The sequence below is a fragment of the Impatiens glandulifera genome, chromosome 1 (assembly GCF_907164915.1).
Source record: "Impatiens glandulifera chromosome 1, dImpGla2.1, whole genome shotgun sequence".
Classification (NCBI taxonomy): domain Eukaryota; kingdom Viridiplantae; phylum Streptophyta; class Magnoliopsida; order Ericales; family Balsaminaceae; genus Impatiens; species Impatiens glandulifera.
In genome coordinates, this window is record NC_061862.1 from 22,454,443 (window position 1) to 22,475,888 (window position 21,446).

Consider the following 21,446-nt stretch of genomic DNA (forward strand, 5'->3'; position numbering starts at 1 on the left):
GAGTGTCATTCATTTGGCAAAAAATCTAGTTTATCATGGAAGAACAAAGCATATATAGGTTCGTTATCATTTCATCCGGTCAACTTTAGAAGATGGAGTATTAGCTCTTGAGAAGATTCACGGGAGTGAGAATCCAGCTGATATACTGACGAAAGCTATGACAAATGAGAAACTGAAGTTGTGTGCAACTTCAGTTGGTCTTCTTTGTTAAGACATCAGATGGAAAGTCTCTACCGGTCGAGAGATGATGAAATTAGTTTCTAAGTGAGAGATTGTTGAGTTATGGAGCCTACACTTATAATAAACTCTACAATTATTAATTAGAGTTTAATGAGTTTGTATTTGGTTTTGAGTTTGGGTCTGACCAAAAGTTATTTATGTTTTATTATCTGAATGTTTACCTTATAAATATGTGATTATTAAGGGTTTACGTGAAGAATACATAATTATAGAGAGAAAAAGTGTGAGGCAAAAACTATGTATTCCTTTTTTTCTTCATAGTGAAATCTGGTGGCGACTAAAGTGGATGTAGCTTAATTTGAGTGAACCATTATAAATTTGTGTCTGCTTGTGTTATTCTTTCTTAAATTTTTTACAGATCGTTTCAAGCAGGTCGAATTTGTGAGTTACAAATCCTAATAAAGATCACTAAAATATAAATAGCAAATATAAACACCTTCATATAAAAGACCTCCATATTAAACAAAATGTCATATACATGATTTGTTTTAAATTATCATAGGCATCAATTATACATTTATAGAAGATTTTAATATCTCCTAGCAACTTGTATTCATCTTTTACATGAAATTGTTTTTGTTTGAGTCTAGGATAGACACCATGTAATTTTGTCTAATGGATCATGCAATAAACACGAGAATAAGTATAATTTTTGTTATCCTTCCATTTCATTTTCAAGAGATTTATTTTGAATTGGGAGACCATATCAACAACATCATAGTAGTTTATGCTCTTCAAAAATGATAGAAAATTGTCCTTTTATTTACAATGATGAAAAAGAATTGATGGCAAGTAACATTTATTTATTCTCAAATGATAAAAAAAGATAAAATTAAAGTATTAGCAAATCTAGTACCAACCGATATTTATTCTCAAAAGGTACATCCAATTTTCTATCATCAATTACTTGTATTTTCCCTTCGGTATTGTTGTAGCATATTAGGTAGAAATGTTCGTTGTAACCTATAGGGAAAAAATATGCAAAAACAAAGTAAGGAATCATTTTATATGAAGTATTGCATTGTTTTATATGAGATTTATATTAGGTCCGCATTGTCCATGTCCTTCTTAGAAATTTCGAATTTCCTCATTTCTTCAATCATCGAGGACTCGAATACTTCCACAATCTCGAGTAATTGTTGTATGTTTACAACAAAGAGTGTGTTAAAAATTAATACAAAATATATAAACAATATAGTGTTAGTTTACACAAGACTAGGTAATGAAGTAATCTTACTATTTTTGGGCCTTGTATGTTGTCTACACTTCAGGGTCAACAAAATCTCCCAAACATCCACTATTGTACTGTCGACCCATTTAATATTCTTGAGTTGAGGAAGTCATAGAGAGTCAAATTCACCTTCGCACACTTGAATAATATTTCACTGTAAAACGCAATAACAAAATATACTTCAGGTTAGGCTGAGGTAGACTATTCATTTTTTTCATATAAAGAAGTGTGAACATAAAACATTACTTTGATTTATGTTCTTCTTTAAAGATCAACTACAAAATAACCTTATGCTTCGCTTTCAATCTTTTCACATCCTTAGTTAAATCGGTTTAGAAGGGGGATTTGAATGCCTTAGACAATTTTATCACCTTTTTAGCACTATGAGAGTGGAGGAGTCGACATTACTTCTTTTGGCGTTCCCAAGATTTGAACTGGTGAAGGAGGAACATCCACTAGTACAATTGAAAGACAATGTGTAGATATTCCTTCTATTAGAATCGGGATTAACGATAAAGACGGGGTCTGCTTACGTTGAACGCTTACACACACTTTGTTCTATATTAACTCTGTTAGAAGTTAATATATAGTTTTTATTCTACGAAAGCCTTCACAAACTCTTGAACCGAGTTCAAGTGCGGAAGTGTTTGTTTAGGCTTGAAGCAACAAGAAAGTAGGCATTGAAGAATGAAACACAAGACACAATGAATTTATGGATGTTCGGAGTACAAAGCTCCTACGTCACGCATTCTTCTCAAACTTGAGAAGGATATTAACTAGAAGTTTTAGTTTAAATACAAAACTTGTACAAACCCAGTTGAACAACCAAGACTTAGTTACTACCTGTTTTCGAACTCCTAGCACATACACTCTGTTGAACAAAAACAAATTTCATCAACTTACAATGTTAACCAACTCACACAGAATAACTAGTATTGTAATACACTTTTAACACTCTAACACACTTGAAGGCTTGTGAAACTTTGAGGTCTTAAGAGAGTTATAAATAACAATTGATAATTCGTGAAGCTTATTGTCTCAAAGGTCAGTTTAAGTTCTAATTGATTAGGGATCATGATTAGCAGGTTGTCCTTGGTCTTCTTAAGTAGGCAGATGTCAACGGACATATTTGCCTCTCAACGAATATATCTGCTTCATAAGACATATGTCTTAATCTTGATTGGTTGAATTCCAGAAAAGTATCTTAGGGAAGATCTCATTTGATCTTGTTTGTACTTTGATGATAATAATCTAAGATGTTCATTAATGCGATTATGATTTTCGAGGAACGTATATCTTAGAGGTTTTGACTTATCTTTGGTTCTTTTGACATAGTTCTGCTGCTGTCAAAAGATCTTTATTAGTCTTTGCACAAATATGGAAATAAATACTAGAGACATGTAAAGTTGTCTTCTGATAATACCAGAAGCGTTCTCATGTAGCACCAAAATGGTAAAATACCGGACGCGCTCCAATTTGATATAAAACCGATGTCATAAAATACCAGAGACATGTTTAAATAAAACCAATCTTGCATAGAATACCGGAAGTTGCAAAATACCGAAAGCTGCAAAATACCGGATGCGTGTTTGCAAAAAGCCGATCTTGTAAAATACCGATTACGCCTATTATATAAAACCAATTATATAATACCGGACGCGTCCCTTATATAAAACCGATACAAACTACCGGTTACGCTTTAGTAAAATACCAAAGTCCAAACTACCATATAGTTTTGTAAAATGCCGAACTGATATAAAACCGGATACGTGTTTGTAAAATACCGATTTTACAAACTACCGGAAGCGCCTATTATATAAAACCGATTATATAATACCGGACGTGTTCTCTTAAAATACCAATCTAATATAATGTCAATCTTGCATAAAATACCGGTTACGTTCAATATAATGTCGATCTTCAAAATGTTGGTTACATTCAATATAATGCTGATCTTCAAAATGCCGGTTACGTTCAATATAATGCTGATCTTCAAAATGCCGGATAGTTTTTTATTTCCGCTTTTTTTTAATCTGCATATGATTAAATTAACTCAGTTAAGTCCTTATTTATATGCTAATAGTTAATTAATCTTAATAGTTGATTAACTATTTTGACTTAACACCTTCATTAGGAGGATTGTTGATGTCTTTGTTAGGAGGACTGTTGATGTCTTTGTTAGGAGGATGTTTGATATTTTCATTAGAAACATCCACTAGTAAAATTGACAGATAATGTTTGGATGTTCCTTCATTAGCAGGTGTGTTGTTGCCTTTGTGAGGATGTTGAGGATGTCTTCGTGCGATAAATTATGTCTTCTTTAAGGCATTTAGGAATGCTTGTCTAAGCAATGAATTCCAGTTTATGACCCTGCAAAAAAGGATTAATATCGGCTTCTACAACTTCAAGTGAATTCATGGTGTAATTATAGGTAACAAATATGTATTGTAGTATTTCTGCACCTTCTGTCAAAATTTTAGTAGCTTCAACATTTATTTTCAAAGTATAGGGAAGACTTGGTGTCGATACCCTAGTACGCCTATTAGGCTGCTCCTTCTCAGCCTACTCATTCTTAGGTTGCAGATCATTCTCAGGTTGTATATCATTCTCATGTTGGTCATTCAAAAGTTGATCCTCTTCTTCTATTATTTTTGAACTTGCACCAGTTGCAATCCACAAGTCCATCTGAGTTGAACTTGCACCAGTTGTAATCTTTTATTTTTGAAACATCCTGTAGTGATTTCAAGATTTTAAATCTAAAAAAAATAACACAATGAGAAGGCAACAAAAAAACTAGAGAATTAAGTATAAATTGGGGTATACACGCACTGTGGATTTTGAGAAGTCCATAAATAACTAAATACAACATAAACAACGACGTATATCTTAAAGTTGTTGTCTCTAGTTCTGTTCTCTAGAATTTTTAGGGCATTTCATGGGTTGGAGGACCTCCCTTATTCTCCTTGATTTCTCATCTTCATCTAAACACCCTCAAATTGTCTTTGTACTCCTGGTTGTCAGAGTTGACTTCATTGGACTCTTGGATTTCAAATTCCTCTCTTGGGATGTTCAATACACATTGAACATCAACTTCTTCAATATGTACCTCCTCTTCGTTGTTCAGGATGATGGTTCTTCTTCTAGAGTTGAAGAGGCTCACAATGTTTCGGGAGAATTGAACTGTGCATTTAGATATTCATAGTGAAAGAAGTGAACCAAATTCAATGACCTTCACTACATCTTTTTGTTCTTCAGATAATTGTTGAATGAGGTTGTAAATGCCAATTGGAGAGGTTTGAGTATTAAAAATTGAAGTTGGAGCTTTCTTTGTAGACAACTTTTTTTTACAAGGATGCACAATAAAATCTTAATGAGTTGTTGTTGCTAGTATTTCTAAGGGTGTAACTTGCTTGCTTGATGTGTAGGTTTTTCTTAATTTACTTCTCTTCATGTATTGTTTTAGTTAAATTCTACAAATGAAATCAAACAAATAAGAGAAAAGTGTTAAAAAAAAGTTTTAAAAGTTTACATGAAGGTAAAAAATATGTTTTATTTTTATTTATTTTTTAGAATTAAAGGAGAACTAGCAATAAAAACTATGTTTTATATAAAGGTATTAAATCGTTTTATAAGAAAACATAAATCGTTTTATATGAAACTTTGCTAAAACTATTTCAATTTTCATACAATAAAATTCATATTTGTTTTATACAATCCAGTTTAATACAAATAAAATATGTATTTGAACATTAAATTAATCATAAAATGACTTAATACTTCAGTAAATTTCAGTATAAGTTTTATCTTCAAATATTCAGTTTTCAAGCAATTTTTCAGTTTTATATGAAAGTTTATTTATATAATTGAGTTTTCTAGAAGTCGTGTATTTAATTAAACCAGACATTTTAACTGATTTTAACAACTTTTGATATCCTATTTTAATTTTAAAACACTTCAGTAAGCTTCATTACAAGTTTAAACTAAGTTTTAGATGAAGGTATAAGTCGTTTTATATAAAAGTGTACATAATATATATATATATAATATGATGTTTGATTTTGAAAGTGTCCGGATTGTCGGGTCGAGAGCTGTGGTTAATTTAGATATATATGTGAGAGTACATGAATACTTGGGTCGGATTCCGGGTTGACTATAGGTAAAAAAATAAAATTAAAAATGCTATAGGTATGTTTCAAACTTGTAACCTAACAAAATAAGTACAACTCTTTAACCAACTAAGCTAATAACACTTTATATTTTAAATTCAACACCAAATTTAATGAACGCGGGACGTTGTAACAATATATTTTTATCTGTGTGTATCGCACGAGAATTTTCCCAATTTTATATAAATGTGTTAATAGTTTTATGAGGAGTGATAGTGAAGGAAATTTGGGGAGAAAATGACTTAGCATCACCTCATTTCATTGATTGGAAAAAATAAAAAGTGTGAGGAAAAAAAGAAGAGAGAGAAATTATTTTATTTTTTCAGTAATCAAATTGTGTCACATCATTCTCTCACCTAAATTCCCTCCCTACTAATTTCTCTAGTTTTATATGAAATTTATCTTTATAATTGAGTTTTCTAGCATTAGAAGTCGTTTGGATGAAAACATTATGCAAATCATTCACTTCAAATCTAATAAGTCTACGTTTTTACATTATGAAAATCAACTACAATCGGTCTGCCTAAATAATTTCTTAATTTATATGCCTAAAAAGCTTATAAATCTGTATTTACATTATGAAAACAAACTATCAGCAGTCTGCCTAAATAATTTCTTAATTTTATATGCCTAAAAAGCTTATAAATCTGCATTTACATTATGAAAACAAACTACCACAGTCAGTCGAAGTTAATAATAAGTTTGTCTTTTACATGATAAAATCCAACTTCAAGTAGTTTGCCTAAAAAAATTACTACATAAATATAGTATTAAATTGTTACTTCTTAGTTTTATCCTACAATTTTGTTGTGATTCAGCATAAACAGAACGACTTCCTTTTATGATTCCTAATAATCAAATTAGGGATAAACGTAAATTTTCAAAAAAAATATAAAATAAAATATAAAGCTTGAAACTTGAAAACTTAAATGAAACTAAGCTTCAGAAACTCTATTACTACCACCATTTTGGCTGCACAAAAAAATATGCGACTAGTAGAGATAAACAAAAAAGTAACCAACCGAAACAGAACAAGAAGAACGTGAGCAACGGAAAGGCAATCAACCGGAAGAGAAGAAAAACGGTAGAGCAAAGGAAGAACAACCATAATAGAAGAAGAAGAAACGCGAGGAGACACGACTGAAAGAGAGACTATTTTCTGATGAGCAGGAAACGCCTTTTCATTTTCTTTTTTTTCTCCTTCACCATGGCAGCCACTTGACAAGTCACATCGGAATTGTTATTTCGCTCTTTGTATTTGTAGTTGCCTTTATCATTTTTTTTAATAAATACAAATTAGTTCAATTATTTGAATACAAGTATTAATATTTATATTTATATAAAAAATAGTTAATCAATATTATTTATTTATTTATAAACATGTTTGAACATCACACCATTTCTCTTTCCATCATACTTCATGTCAATTTAATATAAAATAACATATTTATTCCACAAAATGAAGCTTGCAAGTTGGCACTAGATATATAATTATTGAAAGAGAATGATGAACATATGAATGTGAAAAGGAGAAAGATTCTTTTTCTTTTCAAAGAGGCAACGGTCGCTTTTTAAGTTTCGTCTCTTCTTACTACTACGCTAGCTGCTCCCATGCAGCCATGGCCCCCATCCCATTCCCCCATGCCTGTCTGCCCCTTTCATCTCTGACAACTCACAAGATCATTTTCTAAAATATCAAATTCTTTTTTTTTAATTAATAATAATAATAATAATAAAAGTTTATACAAGACAAAACATATCAATTAATTAAGACTTCCGGTATTACATTGGCCGGACATGGCCGCCGCCGCCGCACCGAAAGAGGCAATCTTGGCGGCGCTGCTGCCGAGAAAATCTCTGGTCGTGCTCCTCTCCACGGCTTCACGAATCATTGCAAAAGGATTATTCGAATTAACAAACGAAGTCGTCCCATCCTCATTATTTATAATTCTTCCACCGTTACTCATCATGTAATTGTGTTGTTGTTCATCGGCCATTTTTGACATCAAATTCGAACTCATTACTCCGTTCATACTACTGTTGCAGAAAATAGACGAAACATTGTTTGGAGTTGTGGACCCCATTTCTACTGCTTTTTGCAGTAGGGCTGTCGCAGACGACGACGAAGAAGAAGACATGAAGCTTGTAGTAGTATCATTTCCGTAGTAGTAAGAACTTTCCTCCGCCGCCGCACGTATGGCGTTCGATAAAAACCCTTTGCAATCGTCTTCCTCCTTTAGCATCATATTCGCCGGAAACATTGCAGGCGATGTCGACCAATTATTGGATAACCCATTATCAATTATTAATTCCTGAGCATTTCCAATTCCATGATGGTTTAGATGATCTGCCCACAATGGAAGTTTAAATTGCTTCGACCTTATAAGAAGCTCCTCTTGATCATCCTCTACGCCACCACCGGAGACAATATTTACAGACCCATATGTCGCCGGCGTTGGAAATGTTGTGTACGATCTTATAGCTTCATCAGATAATGCATCACAGAAAGCCCTGTGAGTAGTGAAGCTATCCTTCCTGATAAAGAATTAAAAAAAAAAAAATCAATCTTGTGTTCATAATTATATTTCATATCTATAAAAATATACCTTGAGAAGATAGTCCCGCAATCGCATTTATATTCTCTTGTCCCACAGATCTTGCTATGGGCTTTCCAATCGGATTGAACTGCATATTTCTTTGAACATTTATCACATTTCCACTTCTTTTCTCCATGTTTCCGACTGTAATGTTTCTTAATCCCAGTCAAGTCACCTAGTGCCCGAGAAGGTTCATGATGAACGCAGCCATTCACTGGGCAGACGTAAACCTTCCTCTTAATTATCAAATCCTTATCAGATCTCTTGAGCTTCCATGGAAGATTATGCCCTCTCCTGTGTAGTTGCAAATTCTGGTCCCTTTGAAAACCCTTTTTGCAGATCTCACAAACGAATCGGTTCGTTGCCATGAGTGATTTTGGTGAAAGTGCTACAACTTCTGAATCTGGATCTGCTCGATGATATCAAAATATATAATATAAATAAATACAATATATATGGGAAAGAGAGAATTAATTAATAAAAAGTTGCATGCTAGCTAATTAACTTGCTTGCCTGGAGCTCCGGGGAGATTTCTCTTTCTTTTGGATGGATTTGGAGTGGGATTAGGGTTAGGGTATGATGGGTTGTTGGGATATTGGGAGTTGCTGATCATTACAGAGAAGGAATCATCAGGGATATTCATGGTTGGGGAAGAAGAGAGAAAAGATAGAATTGATCAGTTCTCTCTTTGTTGTATATTCTTTCTTTCTTATCTTGAAGGGATTTTCTCTAAGAAGCCGATGACCATAGACTCGAGTGGACTAGTCTATCTCTCTCTATCTTGTACAGAGAAAAACTCTGTAAAATCAAACAGTTAAATAAAGGCAGATTAACAAATTATTCAAGTCTGCATGGCAGAATAATCATTTCAATAATATCACTTTATTTATAAATGTTATTTTTCTCTGTATATTATATGAAATGATGCATGGGGTGATGCTTTATTTAAACAATTCATTATTATTATTATTATTATAGGTAAATTCTTTATTAAAATATATATAACACAAATCTGTAATCCTTTATTCTAACCTAGCGATAAAAAGAGGTGAATACCCTAGATCTATAGGATCCTAGGTTTGAACCCGTCAGACGACAAGTTCTGCTCGTCTCTGGTTAAATTGGTTTAGTATATATTTGTGGGTTATTTGTGGGTTACGTACTTAACCCGCGGAGATTAGTCGCACTCCGAAGATAAAGCAGACCCGACGTTCTAAAAAAAAGTTGAAGTAGATTTGCACTTAAAACATCTTAAATAAGAATGAAGGTGATGATAGAGACGATAGAGTGTCATTTTAGCCTAACAAAAAAAATGGTTTGAAATTAAAGGAATGAATTTGGGTCTTAAAAGACTAATGTTGTAACTTACTCTAAAAATATACATTATGAATACTTGTATATGAATAATAATTAATTTGAAGGATTTGGTAAAAAAAAAATGATTGATAATGGAATATTTGTTTGTCTTTGAGTTTTTCTAAAATAAAATTTAGAAGAATGAGATGATGAGATATTGATTTATTTTAATTAAATTTAAATAAATCATAACATACAAATGAAAACTATATTTGGTTATTATATTTTTTTTTCAAATATTAATTATTATAATAAAATATATTTACTTTGTTCTTTGTAATATTTTAAAATATAAAGTATAAGAAGATAAAAGAACATGATTTTTAATTTAGTTAATTAAAAAATTAAAGTGTGGTGTTGTTTGGCTTAATTAGGGATAAACTAAATTATGTATACAGTATATATCACTTTTTTTATGAAAAGTATTTATAACCCATCATTATTCTAGCTACAATGAAACGTGAGAAGAAAATTGTTTGACTGGTTTATTGGAAAAATAAATTAAAATGTAGAGAATCTTTTGTTTACAAATATATAATTTATTTTTAAATTTTATAAATAAAAATTAATTAATTTTGTTTTTATAAAATTAGTGATTTAATAATTAAAATGATTTCGTGATTCATCTATATCATATTCGATGGACTTGAACAATAATAAGAAATTGTGGGATAATATTTTATTTAAAATGATAAAATTATCCAATATCAAACAAACTGATCTTAGGCCAGATATATTTTCACTTTAGATCTCTAGATACTTTTGTTTTTTAATTTTAGAAAGCTATGCTATCAGCATATCTGAATTCTGGAATTTTAAATTATAATTAATTAATTAAACTTTATTATATTGATTTTGAAAGGAATTTTCCAATTCAGATTAACTTTATGAATGCATTTTTTATTGTTGTTTTTACCACCTAGCTATGAGTCTATGGGATGAATAATATTTTGAATATCATTAAATTTCTTTTATCGAGTGAATATGTCAAAAAAAAAAAAATGCAAACACTGCCAGATTGCACATGCTTAATTCAGCTTGTGAGTAGCTTATAGTTTTCATGCTCTTTTCTTCTCATTGCAAATGATGGCATCTTTGAATTTATATTATATTTAAATGTTGCTCTTTAAAATAATATATGATTGAGCTTATATTTTAATATTGGTTTAAATTTAAAAATAGTTTAATTATTAGGACTTAATATATATACTTATATCAATAGAGATATTATAACATATGTTTACCTTTTTATTATTATATTAAATATTTATAGAATGAGAGATTCTCAAAAGATGTAAGTCATTGTTGATCGAATTCCTTAAATTTTGTGTTATTTAATTAATCTATTTTATTTTTATGGTTTTAAATTAAGTGAAATAGTTGCAATTAAAATAAAGAATATCAAACAATAATTTATTTGATCACCTATTTGCATTCCTACAGTGTGTTTCAATATAAAAAAAAAACAAATTGATATTAATTTGTTATGACAGCCATGAAAAATATTAATATGCTTTTTGTCAGATATAACTTCTTATTGAATTTGAAGAGTGCCTATTAAGTACTAAAAGAGGTTTGTAGAATTTGGGCATCACGCAATTTTTTTTTAAGAAAAAACAAATTATTATAATTTAATGTTAAAATAAAAAATATTCTAATTAATATTTTTTGTATATAAATTTGAAATGGTTTGATATGGTTCAGATGGTATGAAAGATTTAAAATAATTAAAACAAATGCATTTATAATCTAAAGTGAAAAAGGTGTGTTTTACAGTGGTAAGAAATGATTACATGATAATGGTTTTGTGGACTTATTATAGGGACAGTGAGTCCGTGAATGTTGTCCAAACTTTGGGGATTGGGAGGGTGCCTGTGTGAAGGGTCCCTCTTTTCTTTCTTTTTATTTATTTATTTCAAATTTAAATAGATTGGCGTCAATTTCAGTGTAATATCTCAATAATATAATAATTTGCCCTCCAACTATTACCACTTGCTTATATTTTGTTACAAATTTTATTTTCTCAACTAAATGACATAAACAAATAAGGTTGGAAAAGACAATGACAAACACATTTGACATACTTAGTGTTAAAACATTACCAAAATTAAGTTTAAGAATGTATAAATTCATATTTAGATAATCCAACCATTTGTTTAAATAACCCAAATTCAAACATATATGGCATAAGTGAGGATGTTTATAGTTGCTTGACTTTAGTTTAAGAGTTTTATATTTTATTTGAGAAATATAATGAACTAGTAATAATTTTATTAGGTTATTATTAGTAATAGTTTTACTTTCATTTTATAATACTTTTATTCGTTATTATAAAAAAGAAGAAGATAGATTGTGAATTATCATATGTTATATCTTATAAAACTATGATTTTTTTTAGCTACAAATTCATACGTTAATTATTGGAAACTACTTTTTTTAAGAAAAATAATTTTAATCAATGCTTTGTTCGGATTGGAGTTATTGTAATAACCTAGAGGGGAAAAATGAGTAATGATTGGTGATGATTTTGAGGAGATGAGAATATTTTTGGTAACTTAAAGGGTATTGATATATAATAATAAAATAATAAATAGTAATTTAAAATAAAAGGTATTTTAGTATTTTGGGTAATGAATTGAGTGATGTGATTGATGAAAGGGGGAGTGAAAAAAATGTTTGAGTGAGTTGGGTTATTTAATATATAAATTTATACATGCTTTTAATATAACTTTAAAAAAAAAAAGAAGAAAGAAACTGCATAAAGACATGTATGTGTCATCCGTGAACTCGTGACATGTCTCACATCCAATCCAATCACTATTTAAATTATTTTAAAGTTATGAATTATTTTTTACTATATAAAACAGATATTAATGATTTATAATTGTTTCATTTAAAGGAAATATATGATTTTTTATAATAAATTTGATGGACTATATTATTAGGACAAAATCATAAATTTCATTGGGGTTCGCTTTATTTATATATATATATATATATATATATATATATATATATATATATATATATATATATATATATATATATATATATATATATATATTAGTACCGTGTATATATAGTTATTGAAATTCCTTTTCCTATCCTCCATGAAAATGTTTTAATTGATTATACTTTTTTTTTATTCCAAAAATATATTCTTGTTGAAGAATAGATTGCTTGTTGTATTGGTTGACTCTAATTCTAAATTTATTGCTTGAAAATAATTAAGATATTGGAATTATGAATTTATTTATGAGTAATAAGAGAGAACATGCATTATGTGTCATAAATGGGGATGACCGGCTTTATCTTATTATGAACCCAAACAGTACCATTCTTCAAATTGAAGCTTTATCTTATTATGAAGTATCATTCTTCAAATTGAATTTATTTTAAAATTTATATGGTTTACATTCATATTTTTTTTTCTCATTCGAAGAACAATAGACCTTAAATGGTGTCCGAAATAATGTGGCAACACATGAATAAATTTATAAAATAATTTTTTTTCTCATATAAAGAAAATTTTATCTATAATATTAACTAACACAATAATAATGATAATAAATTTTCTATAATATAATTAATAGGATGTTATTAGAATTATATTAGTTAAAATTATAAATTATATAACTTTATTGAGTTTGTAATTAGTTGTTTGCATGTTTAATAATTTTAACGAAATTGTTTATTTGGTAAGAATTTAATTACTATATTTTGATAATTTGATAATACACAAAAGGGTAAGTGACACTCTAGCTGGTTTAATCTTTGGACATTGTTCTCCTTGAGTTATTTAAAAAACTCAAATTAAATTAATTTTTTAATCAATCACTTTTCAACAATCACATCACTCATTTTATTAACCAAAATATTAAAATACCCTATAATTTAAATTATTGTTTTATATTTTATTTATATATATCAATACCTTTTAAGTCTTTTTACAAAAAATAATCATTACCTCCTCAAAATCATCACTCATCAATTAATTTTTTTCTTTTTTGGTTTTTAAAAAAACCAATAACCGAACAAGGCCTTGGTTATTGGAGTTTTTTTTTTTTATTTTATATGAATTTTGTCATAAAAAACTTTGTTCGATAAAATTTTGAAAAAATAGTTTTTAAAAGTTAAAAAGTTAAAAATATTTTTTAGTTTTAAATATAAATTAATTTTTTTGGGGGAAAACGGTTAAAACCATTTTATTAAAATCTCAAAAGTAGAAGGGTCAAGAGTCAAAGCTAGACAAATCTTAGCTAGGATTAAAAGATGAAAATCAAATGACCCTAAAAAACATGATTAGTAGCAATCAAACATACAAGAAACAGATATTATAAACAAAGATTACAAACTGTATCAAATCATAATTATTTCAATCAGAATTTTTATTTCTATACCAACCTGATATTTCAACAGGTTGTCTTTCTCTTCCTTTTGTTCTTCCTCTTCCTCTTCCCTTCCTCTTGTAATGAAAGAGAGATGAACTGAAGAGGTTGATAAATACTACATATTCTCATTTTGATTTGCTTCTTTATATGAACCCGTTCTGATTTGATAGAAAAAATTATTCTTCGGGATTTCTGTGATTTTCACTTTGTTGTTCTCAACTTGGATTTCAAGATCATTGTATTTATTTTTTTCAGCTTCATCTTTGGAATTCTCAGTATCAACTTTGGAATTCTCTTATTCTAATTGATTAACAAACACTTTAACTTGATTTGATTGAGAATTCTCAACTATCTCTTCAACATGATTAGGTTGAGGTTCCAACTCCTTCTTCGTACTGCTTTCTTCTTATACAAAATTTTTTTTATCTTCTATTTCCTGTTTTTAACCACATTTTGCTCTTTGAAAATGGGCACCTCTGTTTCATTTTCTTGCATCTTTACTTTTTGACCTTTATGAATATTCTGATTTTCTTCCTTAGCCAAATCACATTTTGGGCTTGCATGTTGGAAGGTATTGCAGAAAGAGCATCTGTTTGGTCTCCACTCATAAGTGATTTCCATGACAGTGGGTTTTCCTTTTCTGTCTACTACTGTCATACATTTTGGTAGCGTGCTTTTATGATGCATCTCAATGCTAATTCTAGCAAATGATAGGTGTTCTCCTCCTTCAGTAATTGGGTCAATGTATAATGGTTTACCCAATAAACCTGCAAAATGACTAAGGGCTTCAGATCTGTACATATGTGCAGGTATATTCCAAAGCTTGAACCATATTTGTGCAGTTTCTTTGGGCTTACTCAATAGGTTCAAGTTTTCGGATCATTTTTCCAACTTCATACAGTTGGATCATATATATGTATGCCCATTTTCTAGAATTTCCTCCAGATTAGATCCCTTCTTGAATGTAAGGAAATATAAATCATTTACATTTGCTGAAATCTTCTCCAGCCTTTTTTCTTCCCATTGTTTCAACAGTGCATCTTTAGTAATTGGGAATGATACTCTATTTTTTTATACAGTTCCCATTGTCTCCAGCCTTTTTTCTTCCCATTGTTTTCCACAACTACATTTTCCCATTCCTTTATACAGTTTTCCTCTACTTCAGTAGACAATTTAAATTCAAATGGAGAATTCAGTACCTCCACTTTTGTCTGTGTATTGCCCAAGTAAAATTTTCCTTTATATGCACGATCTTCTGACTTTTTTGCATTGTTGTTCTTTCAGGCTTCATTAGTTTTCCATGTCGAGTTACTCCTGATAGTATATGACTTAGATTTAGGAGTCTTCATCAGCTTTTTCATTGTAGCAACTGATCATTGAACAATTTCTTTATATTTTTTTTCCTAGTAGATTTCAGTCTTGAAGATAGTGGATGTTGAGTTGAATTGTAATTTAATGTGATTTCTCCTTATTTATGACAATTTCTCATCTTTTGGCATTCATAAGAAGCTTTGTAATATGATTTTTGAGCCAAACAGATTAGCTATTTAATTATAGTGTATCTTCCAAGCTCCTTCATTATCCCCCTATTTTCCTGCATTATTATCAAAATGAATTTTCACAGCAACAGTTGGAGCAGATTGCTTACTTGTGTTGGTATCATGTTGTTCTTTGATAACTTCTTCAGCATTTCTTTCAATTTCTTTGACTGCCGCTTCTTAATTCTTTCCAGCACAAAATCTCTAACTTCTTTAGATTTATTACTTTTGTTTTTCCCCTTCTTCATAATGGCATAAACAAAGTAATTGCAGAAACCCTAAGAGATGATCATAGTTAAACCACAATCGCGGGCAAATTCTAGTGGCCCTTACAAATGCACAAGAAACCCTAAACTAGAGAAACTTATTGAACGACACAAGACAATACTATGTCGTCCGTGCCGATCATGTCGTGCCTCATATGTAGGGCCGACCCTAGGGTAAGCCCAGCAAGCCCCCGGGCTAGGGCAGCCCACTCCCGAGGGCAACCCATTTATTAAAATAAAGAGGACATTTCTAGTATTTTTATAAACATAAATAGATCTAGCCTAGTGGTTTAGGATGTAAACAAAAGATTATTAACTGGTCATGAGTTCTAATCTCACAAAAATTGTTTTTTAATATTTTTTAGCTGTCAAAATTGACGTTTTTTTAGGCTGGGGCATCCCAAAACTCGGGGCCGGTATTGCTCATATGCTTATCGTTATTTTAAAACAATCTTATTCAAACCCTATACGATTTTCCCCGATGTGCCGAACGTGCTAGACGTACCTGTCGTGTCGAACGTGCTAGACGTGCCGACTATCTTTACTCCATTCACGTTTCCCGTAACCGAATATAAATTAAGAGTAATGATATATTTAATACCCTTATACAATACCTACTTCATTTGGCAAGAAAGAGAAAATATAACTTAAAAAAAATATAAGAGAGAGTAAAATATTTTCTTTTTCTTTTTCATTTGGCATAAATTAATTTTATATAATTAAATAAAGAACCATTTTAGTATTTAAATATATAAAATTATTGATTAGATGATTAAAATAATGAATGAAAGAATGTTTGTGTTTTAGAATAAAATCCTGGAAAAACAAAAAAAAAAAAACGTTCATCAAACAAGCCTAAGAGCCATCACTTTTTGTCGATTAGTTTCATTCTCTATGATTCTAACCTTCAATCTTCCTTTAGATTTATTAGATGTTAATGTAATTTATTATTAAATTCAATAAGGACTAGAATCATTATTTTATTGCTATTTATTTTAAAGAAATGATTTAGAGAAAAAGAAATCGGGAGAAAGTTAACTAGTGACATAGTGACACATTCTTTCATTTTCCATTCTCTCTCCAAAATTCTCTCCCTATCACTCCTCTTTATTTTATATTTATAAATGTGAAAGTTAAGGGTATAAACGAGTCAAGTTACTCGTGAGTAGCTCGGTTTGACCGATCTCAATCCGAACTCGAGTTGACTTCCTGTAGTTCAATTTTGTAATCGAGCTCAAGTTCGAACTTTATATTTTAATTCGGATAGCTCAAAAGTAACTCATTTTATAAATATTATAAATATTTATATTTATAATATATATATTATATTATATATTTTAGATTATATTATATAAAATAAAATAAACCCTAAACATCTCTTGCATATCTTCTGTCCAAACCCTTTGTCTTCCTTACTTGCATATTCCTTCAAACTTTTTATCTTTTCCTTCCTGTTTTCTTCCGTTCAATCATATGTATTAACAAACGAATTTTTGTAGTGAACTTTAATAAGAAGAATGTGACTTTAATGAAAATATAATAGGAGAAGAATTTTCAAATTTGACTAGTTGATTAATAAAATTTTCATAAAATGAATTTTGACTAACAGAAATGAAAGCGTTCGGTGCCCTTGACCTGAGCGTACGTACCCAATTCACAACTGCTTTTCACCAACAAAATTTCATTAATAAATAAAGCCCCCATCGATCACCTGAATCCTAACATCCATCCATCCGAAGATTGATTGATTCTCTGTCTACAAAGAAAATCTTCAACTCCTCCGATTTTGGAATCAAATCCCCATCAGGGTTGAAGAGTATTGGACCGACGACCTTCATCTTCAACTCTCAATCGACTTTTCTGATATGGATCTTCCCTCCAACACCATCCCGGTTGTCTCCACCCTCGCATCCCCTTTTGATAGCTCACCAACTTCTCAGGACAATAATGGCACTCGAAAGCCACTCAGTTTATGGCCAGGGATATACCACTCTCCGGTAACAAATGCCCTTTGGGAAGCTAGGTCCAAGATCTTCGAGAGACTTCTCGACCCACCACTTGATGCTCCTCCTCAGAGCCAGTTGCTTATCAGGACCCCCTCCCAGAGTCGTACCACCATCCTCTACAATTTCTCAACCGATTTCATCCTCAGAGAGCAGTACAGGGATCCTTGGAACGAGGTCAGAATTGGGAAATTGCTTGAAGATCTTGATGCTCTTGCCGGCACCATATCAGTAAAGGTATTGTTGTTCTTGGTTTAGGTCAGAACTCAGATTCACAACATGATTGGAATTGGATATGGATTTGGATCATATCTTAATTGCTGTTCTTGTTGTTGTTGTTTGTGGTGTGGATGAATCAGCATTGCTCCGATGATGACAGCACCACCAGGCCACTATTGCTGGTTACTGCTTCTGTGGACAAGATGGTGCTGAAGAAGCCAATAAGTGTAGACATTGATCTGAAGTTGGTTGGTGCTGTTATATGGGTTGGACGTTCTTCAATTGAGATTCAACTCGAAGTTACTCAATCTGCTGCTAATGGTGCAGGTAATACAATTATATATCTGAAATGTTTCCTTGTGAATATTTTCTTTTAATTTCTTCCTTGAATCCATGTGATTGTTTTGAAGGGAGTTCTGTTGATGAAGAGGATTCGGTAGCACTTAGAGGCAACTTCATATTCGTTGCCCGCGACTCTAAGACAGGAAAAGCTGCCCCTGTTAACCGACTGAGTCCTGAAACAGAGAAGGAAAAGGGGTTATACGAAAAAGCAGAAGAAAGGAATGCGAATAGGAAAAGAAAGAGGGATGTTGTGATAAAGGAGATTGCGAATGGTGGGAAGGGAGTGAGCAGCAGGCTAGAAGCTCTGTTGGCTGAGGGGCGAATTTTCTGCGACATGCCTGCTTTAGCCGATAGAGATAGCATCCTTTTGAGGGATACCCGTCTTGAGAACTCACTGATATGCCAGCCTCAACAAAGGAACTTACACGGTCGGATCTTTGGAGGGTTTCTGATGCAAAGAGCATTTGAGTTGGCTTTCTCAACTGCTTATGCTTTTGCCGGGGTTATGCCATGCTTTCTAGAAGTAGACCGTGTTGATTTCTTGAGACCTGTGGATGTTGGAGATTTCTTGCGGTTCAAGGCATGTGTGTTGTATACTGAAGCTGAGAACAGTGATGAACCGATTATTAATGTTGAGGTTGTGGCTCACGTTACAAGGCCCGAACTGAGGTCTAGTGAGGTTAGTTGGTTCTTTCCTTTCATATTCATGATTTTATGAAACAGCAACAAGAACAAATTGTGATTAATAATGAATGGGATGAATGCATGGCTATGGCAGGTATCAAATAAGTTTTACTTCAAATTCACAGTAAGTCAGGAAGTGAAAGCGACGAAAGATGGGTTTAGAATCAGGAAAGTGGTGCCCGCGACAGAGGAGGAAGCTCGGAGAATCCTAGAACACATCGATGCTGCTTAATTAGTTACTACTTACTACTACAAATGGATATGCATATTCATTGATAATGTTGTCTGAATACTATTATTATTGAACTATATATATATATAGTCTATATCTAGTGCATAGAGCACAATTGAAGGAGATTGTAGTGTACTTAACTACATAACATTTGATCCATTTTAATATAATCAAATTTGAGAAAGGAAACAATTCTAGGGTTTGAAAGGAGATATTAAGTGAAAGTTGACTACATAAAGCATGACATTCATTCTCGTAAATGGAAATCGTACGAGTCCAAGTTTGAAATGTGAATGGTATAGATATAAAAAACATGCATCATACATATCGTAAAGAAGATTTCTCTAGTTATTTTAATCCATACTTGAAAAGCTTGACTTGAGTTGATCCCACACCATCTCGCGATCAGACCTCGCTCTCACTTTGTCCCAGTGTAAAGGCTTCAACTTTGGCTTGAAATTAGAAATGGGTCTTGAAGAAGACTGGTTTGGAGACAGGGGAGCAGGATATGGTGGTGGAGGGGGAGGGGGAGGGTATGCCGGAGCAGGGTATAGTGGAGGGTCGGCAATGCTAAGAGAGGAATATTGTATTTTTACCTCTGGTCTATCTGGTGAGGATGACGATGACATAGATTGTGATCTAGGATTTCTATCACTGTATAAAGGGATTGAAAATCTACTGCCAGTTCTCACAACTGGTTTCTTAAGCGACGGTGGTGGCGGAGCATTATGCATCGGCGTTAACTCTGGCGATTTAGGCCTCCAGCTAATCTGAGGAGATATGCTTAATGAAACTGATCTAAGTTGTGAATCAGAAGACGAGGAAGACGAGTAAGAAGAGCTTGATTCACTGTTCCTTCCTGTAAGACTCTCGACCATGACTGCGGCGAAGGCTCTTCCAGCACCGGTTGAGCTCTCTCGCGCACCTAGATATCCTCTAGGAGAAGAGAACTCTTCGTCTAACTCTGCATGTACGCGATCCTTCCTGCAGATCTGCCCACCTAACGGTGGCAAAGGGCGGAGCTCCGGGGAATCCGGTTTTCTTAAATATGTATCACTTTCGCCGCCATTCTGGAAGCCATGAAGATCATGAATTCCCCGAGAATTAACAATGGTTCCAAGATACAGAAACTCAGAGGAGCTATTAGGAGGCGAAACAACACGCGGCATCAGAAGGACGTTGCCTGAAACGCCTACAACATTAGCATGGTAGCGTAGGCTGCTAGTGTCGGACAGAGAAGTCTTCGAATCATCATTGCTGAACCCATCTCGCCGCTGCCGACGGAGATACAGAAACAGAGCAATGACAGTGATGACGACAGCGGAGACAGCTAGGGATACGGATACAGCAACGAGCTTGGAGGAGCCAGAGTTAGATTTGGAGCTGGAAATGTTGTCGGGGAAGGATGAGAAGGCTGGAGGCTGTGGCGGAGGAGACGGTAAGTCAGGGAAGAAGGGGAGGGAAGTAGATGAAGACGAAGGTTGGTTTGGAATAGAGAAGGGTTGGTGGAGGATACGCCGGTTATGGACGCCGGCGGCGGTGTGTAATAAGATGACGTGCACGGGCATTGTGTGTGTGAAAATGGAGCAATCAACAATGGTGGATGCTGTGAAAAAGTTGCTTCAGCAGTAGGGAGGAAGAGAAGAAGCTCAGGCCTGTTAATGATTCCAGCTAAGAGAAGAAAAGGTGGCGTTTTTACTTGTTATTTAGTGTTATTTGTCACGAGATATTGAGATTGATATATTATGTATGTATGTACCTTTGTTATAAAATTATTAATATTAACATTTTTTGTTTTGGTATCAGCTCATTATTTATAACAAACTTTCATAAATGATTGGCTACATTGATATTGATATCAGTGTATAATTGTACATCATTTTATGACTTATGTCTCTAAATGATATATTATACTAATTTAATCTATTAATTAAAAGTTTATCCAACAAATATACCTATACTAATAAATATATTTTTTAATATATTAAATGAATTTTTTTGTTTTTCTCATATATATTTTTATATAAAAATAACATTTATAAATCTAGACTGAAATATAATTTTTTTATATAATTTATTTTTTATAAATCTAAATTTTTGATATTTTATAAAAGAAATATCCAATGATGAAACTCATTTTTTTACCTCCAAATTTATAATTTTAAAATAATTTCGAGCCAC

The 21,446-nt window shown here is 31.9% G+C and overlaps 3 protein-coding genes across 3 annotated transcripts; 1 reads left to right on the forward strand and 2 right to left on the reverse strand.

The window, feature by feature from the left end:
* Positions 1 to 7,325: 7,325 nt before the first annotated feature.
* Positions 7,326 to 9,015, reverse strand: LOC124921072 (zinc finger protein BALDIBIS-like). Its single transcript, XM_047461677.1, has 3 exons — positions 8,748 to 9,015; positions 8,244 to 8,643; positions 7,326 to 8,172 (listed from the first exon to the last, which is right to left on the reverse strand). Exons 1-3 carry the CDS (start codon positions 8,875 to 8,877, stop codon positions 7,401 to 7,403), a joined length of 1,302 nt encoding a protein of 433 aa, XP_047317633.1. The 5' UTR covers positions 8,878 to 9,015; the 3' UTR covers positions 7,326 to 7,400.
* An 8,407-nt stretch (positions 9,016 to 17,422) lies between these two features.
* Positions 17,423 to 19,461, forward strand: LOC124920838 (acyl-coenzyme A thioesterase 2, chloroplastic-like). Its single transcript, XM_047461402.1, has 4 exons — positions 17,423 to 18,025; positions 18,148 to 18,334; positions 18,418 to 19,028; positions 19,128 to 19,461. The coding sequence occupies exons 1-4, from the start codon at positions 17,651 to 17,653 to the stop codon at positions 19,263 to 19,265; spliced, it is 1,311 nt and encodes a 436-aa protein (XP_047317358.1). The 5' UTR covers positions 17,423 to 17,650; the 3' UTR covers positions 19,266 to 19,461.
* A 157-nt stretch (positions 19,462 to 19,618) lies between these two features.
* LOC124920983 (formin-like protein 1) lies at positions 19,619 to 20,833 on the reverse strand. The gene has a single exon (XM_047461580.1). It carries the CDS (start codon positions 20,831 to 20,833, stop codon positions 19,619 to 19,621), a length of 1,215 nt encoding a protein of 404 aa, XP_047317536.1.
* Positions 20,834 to 21,446: the final 613 nt, after the last annotated feature.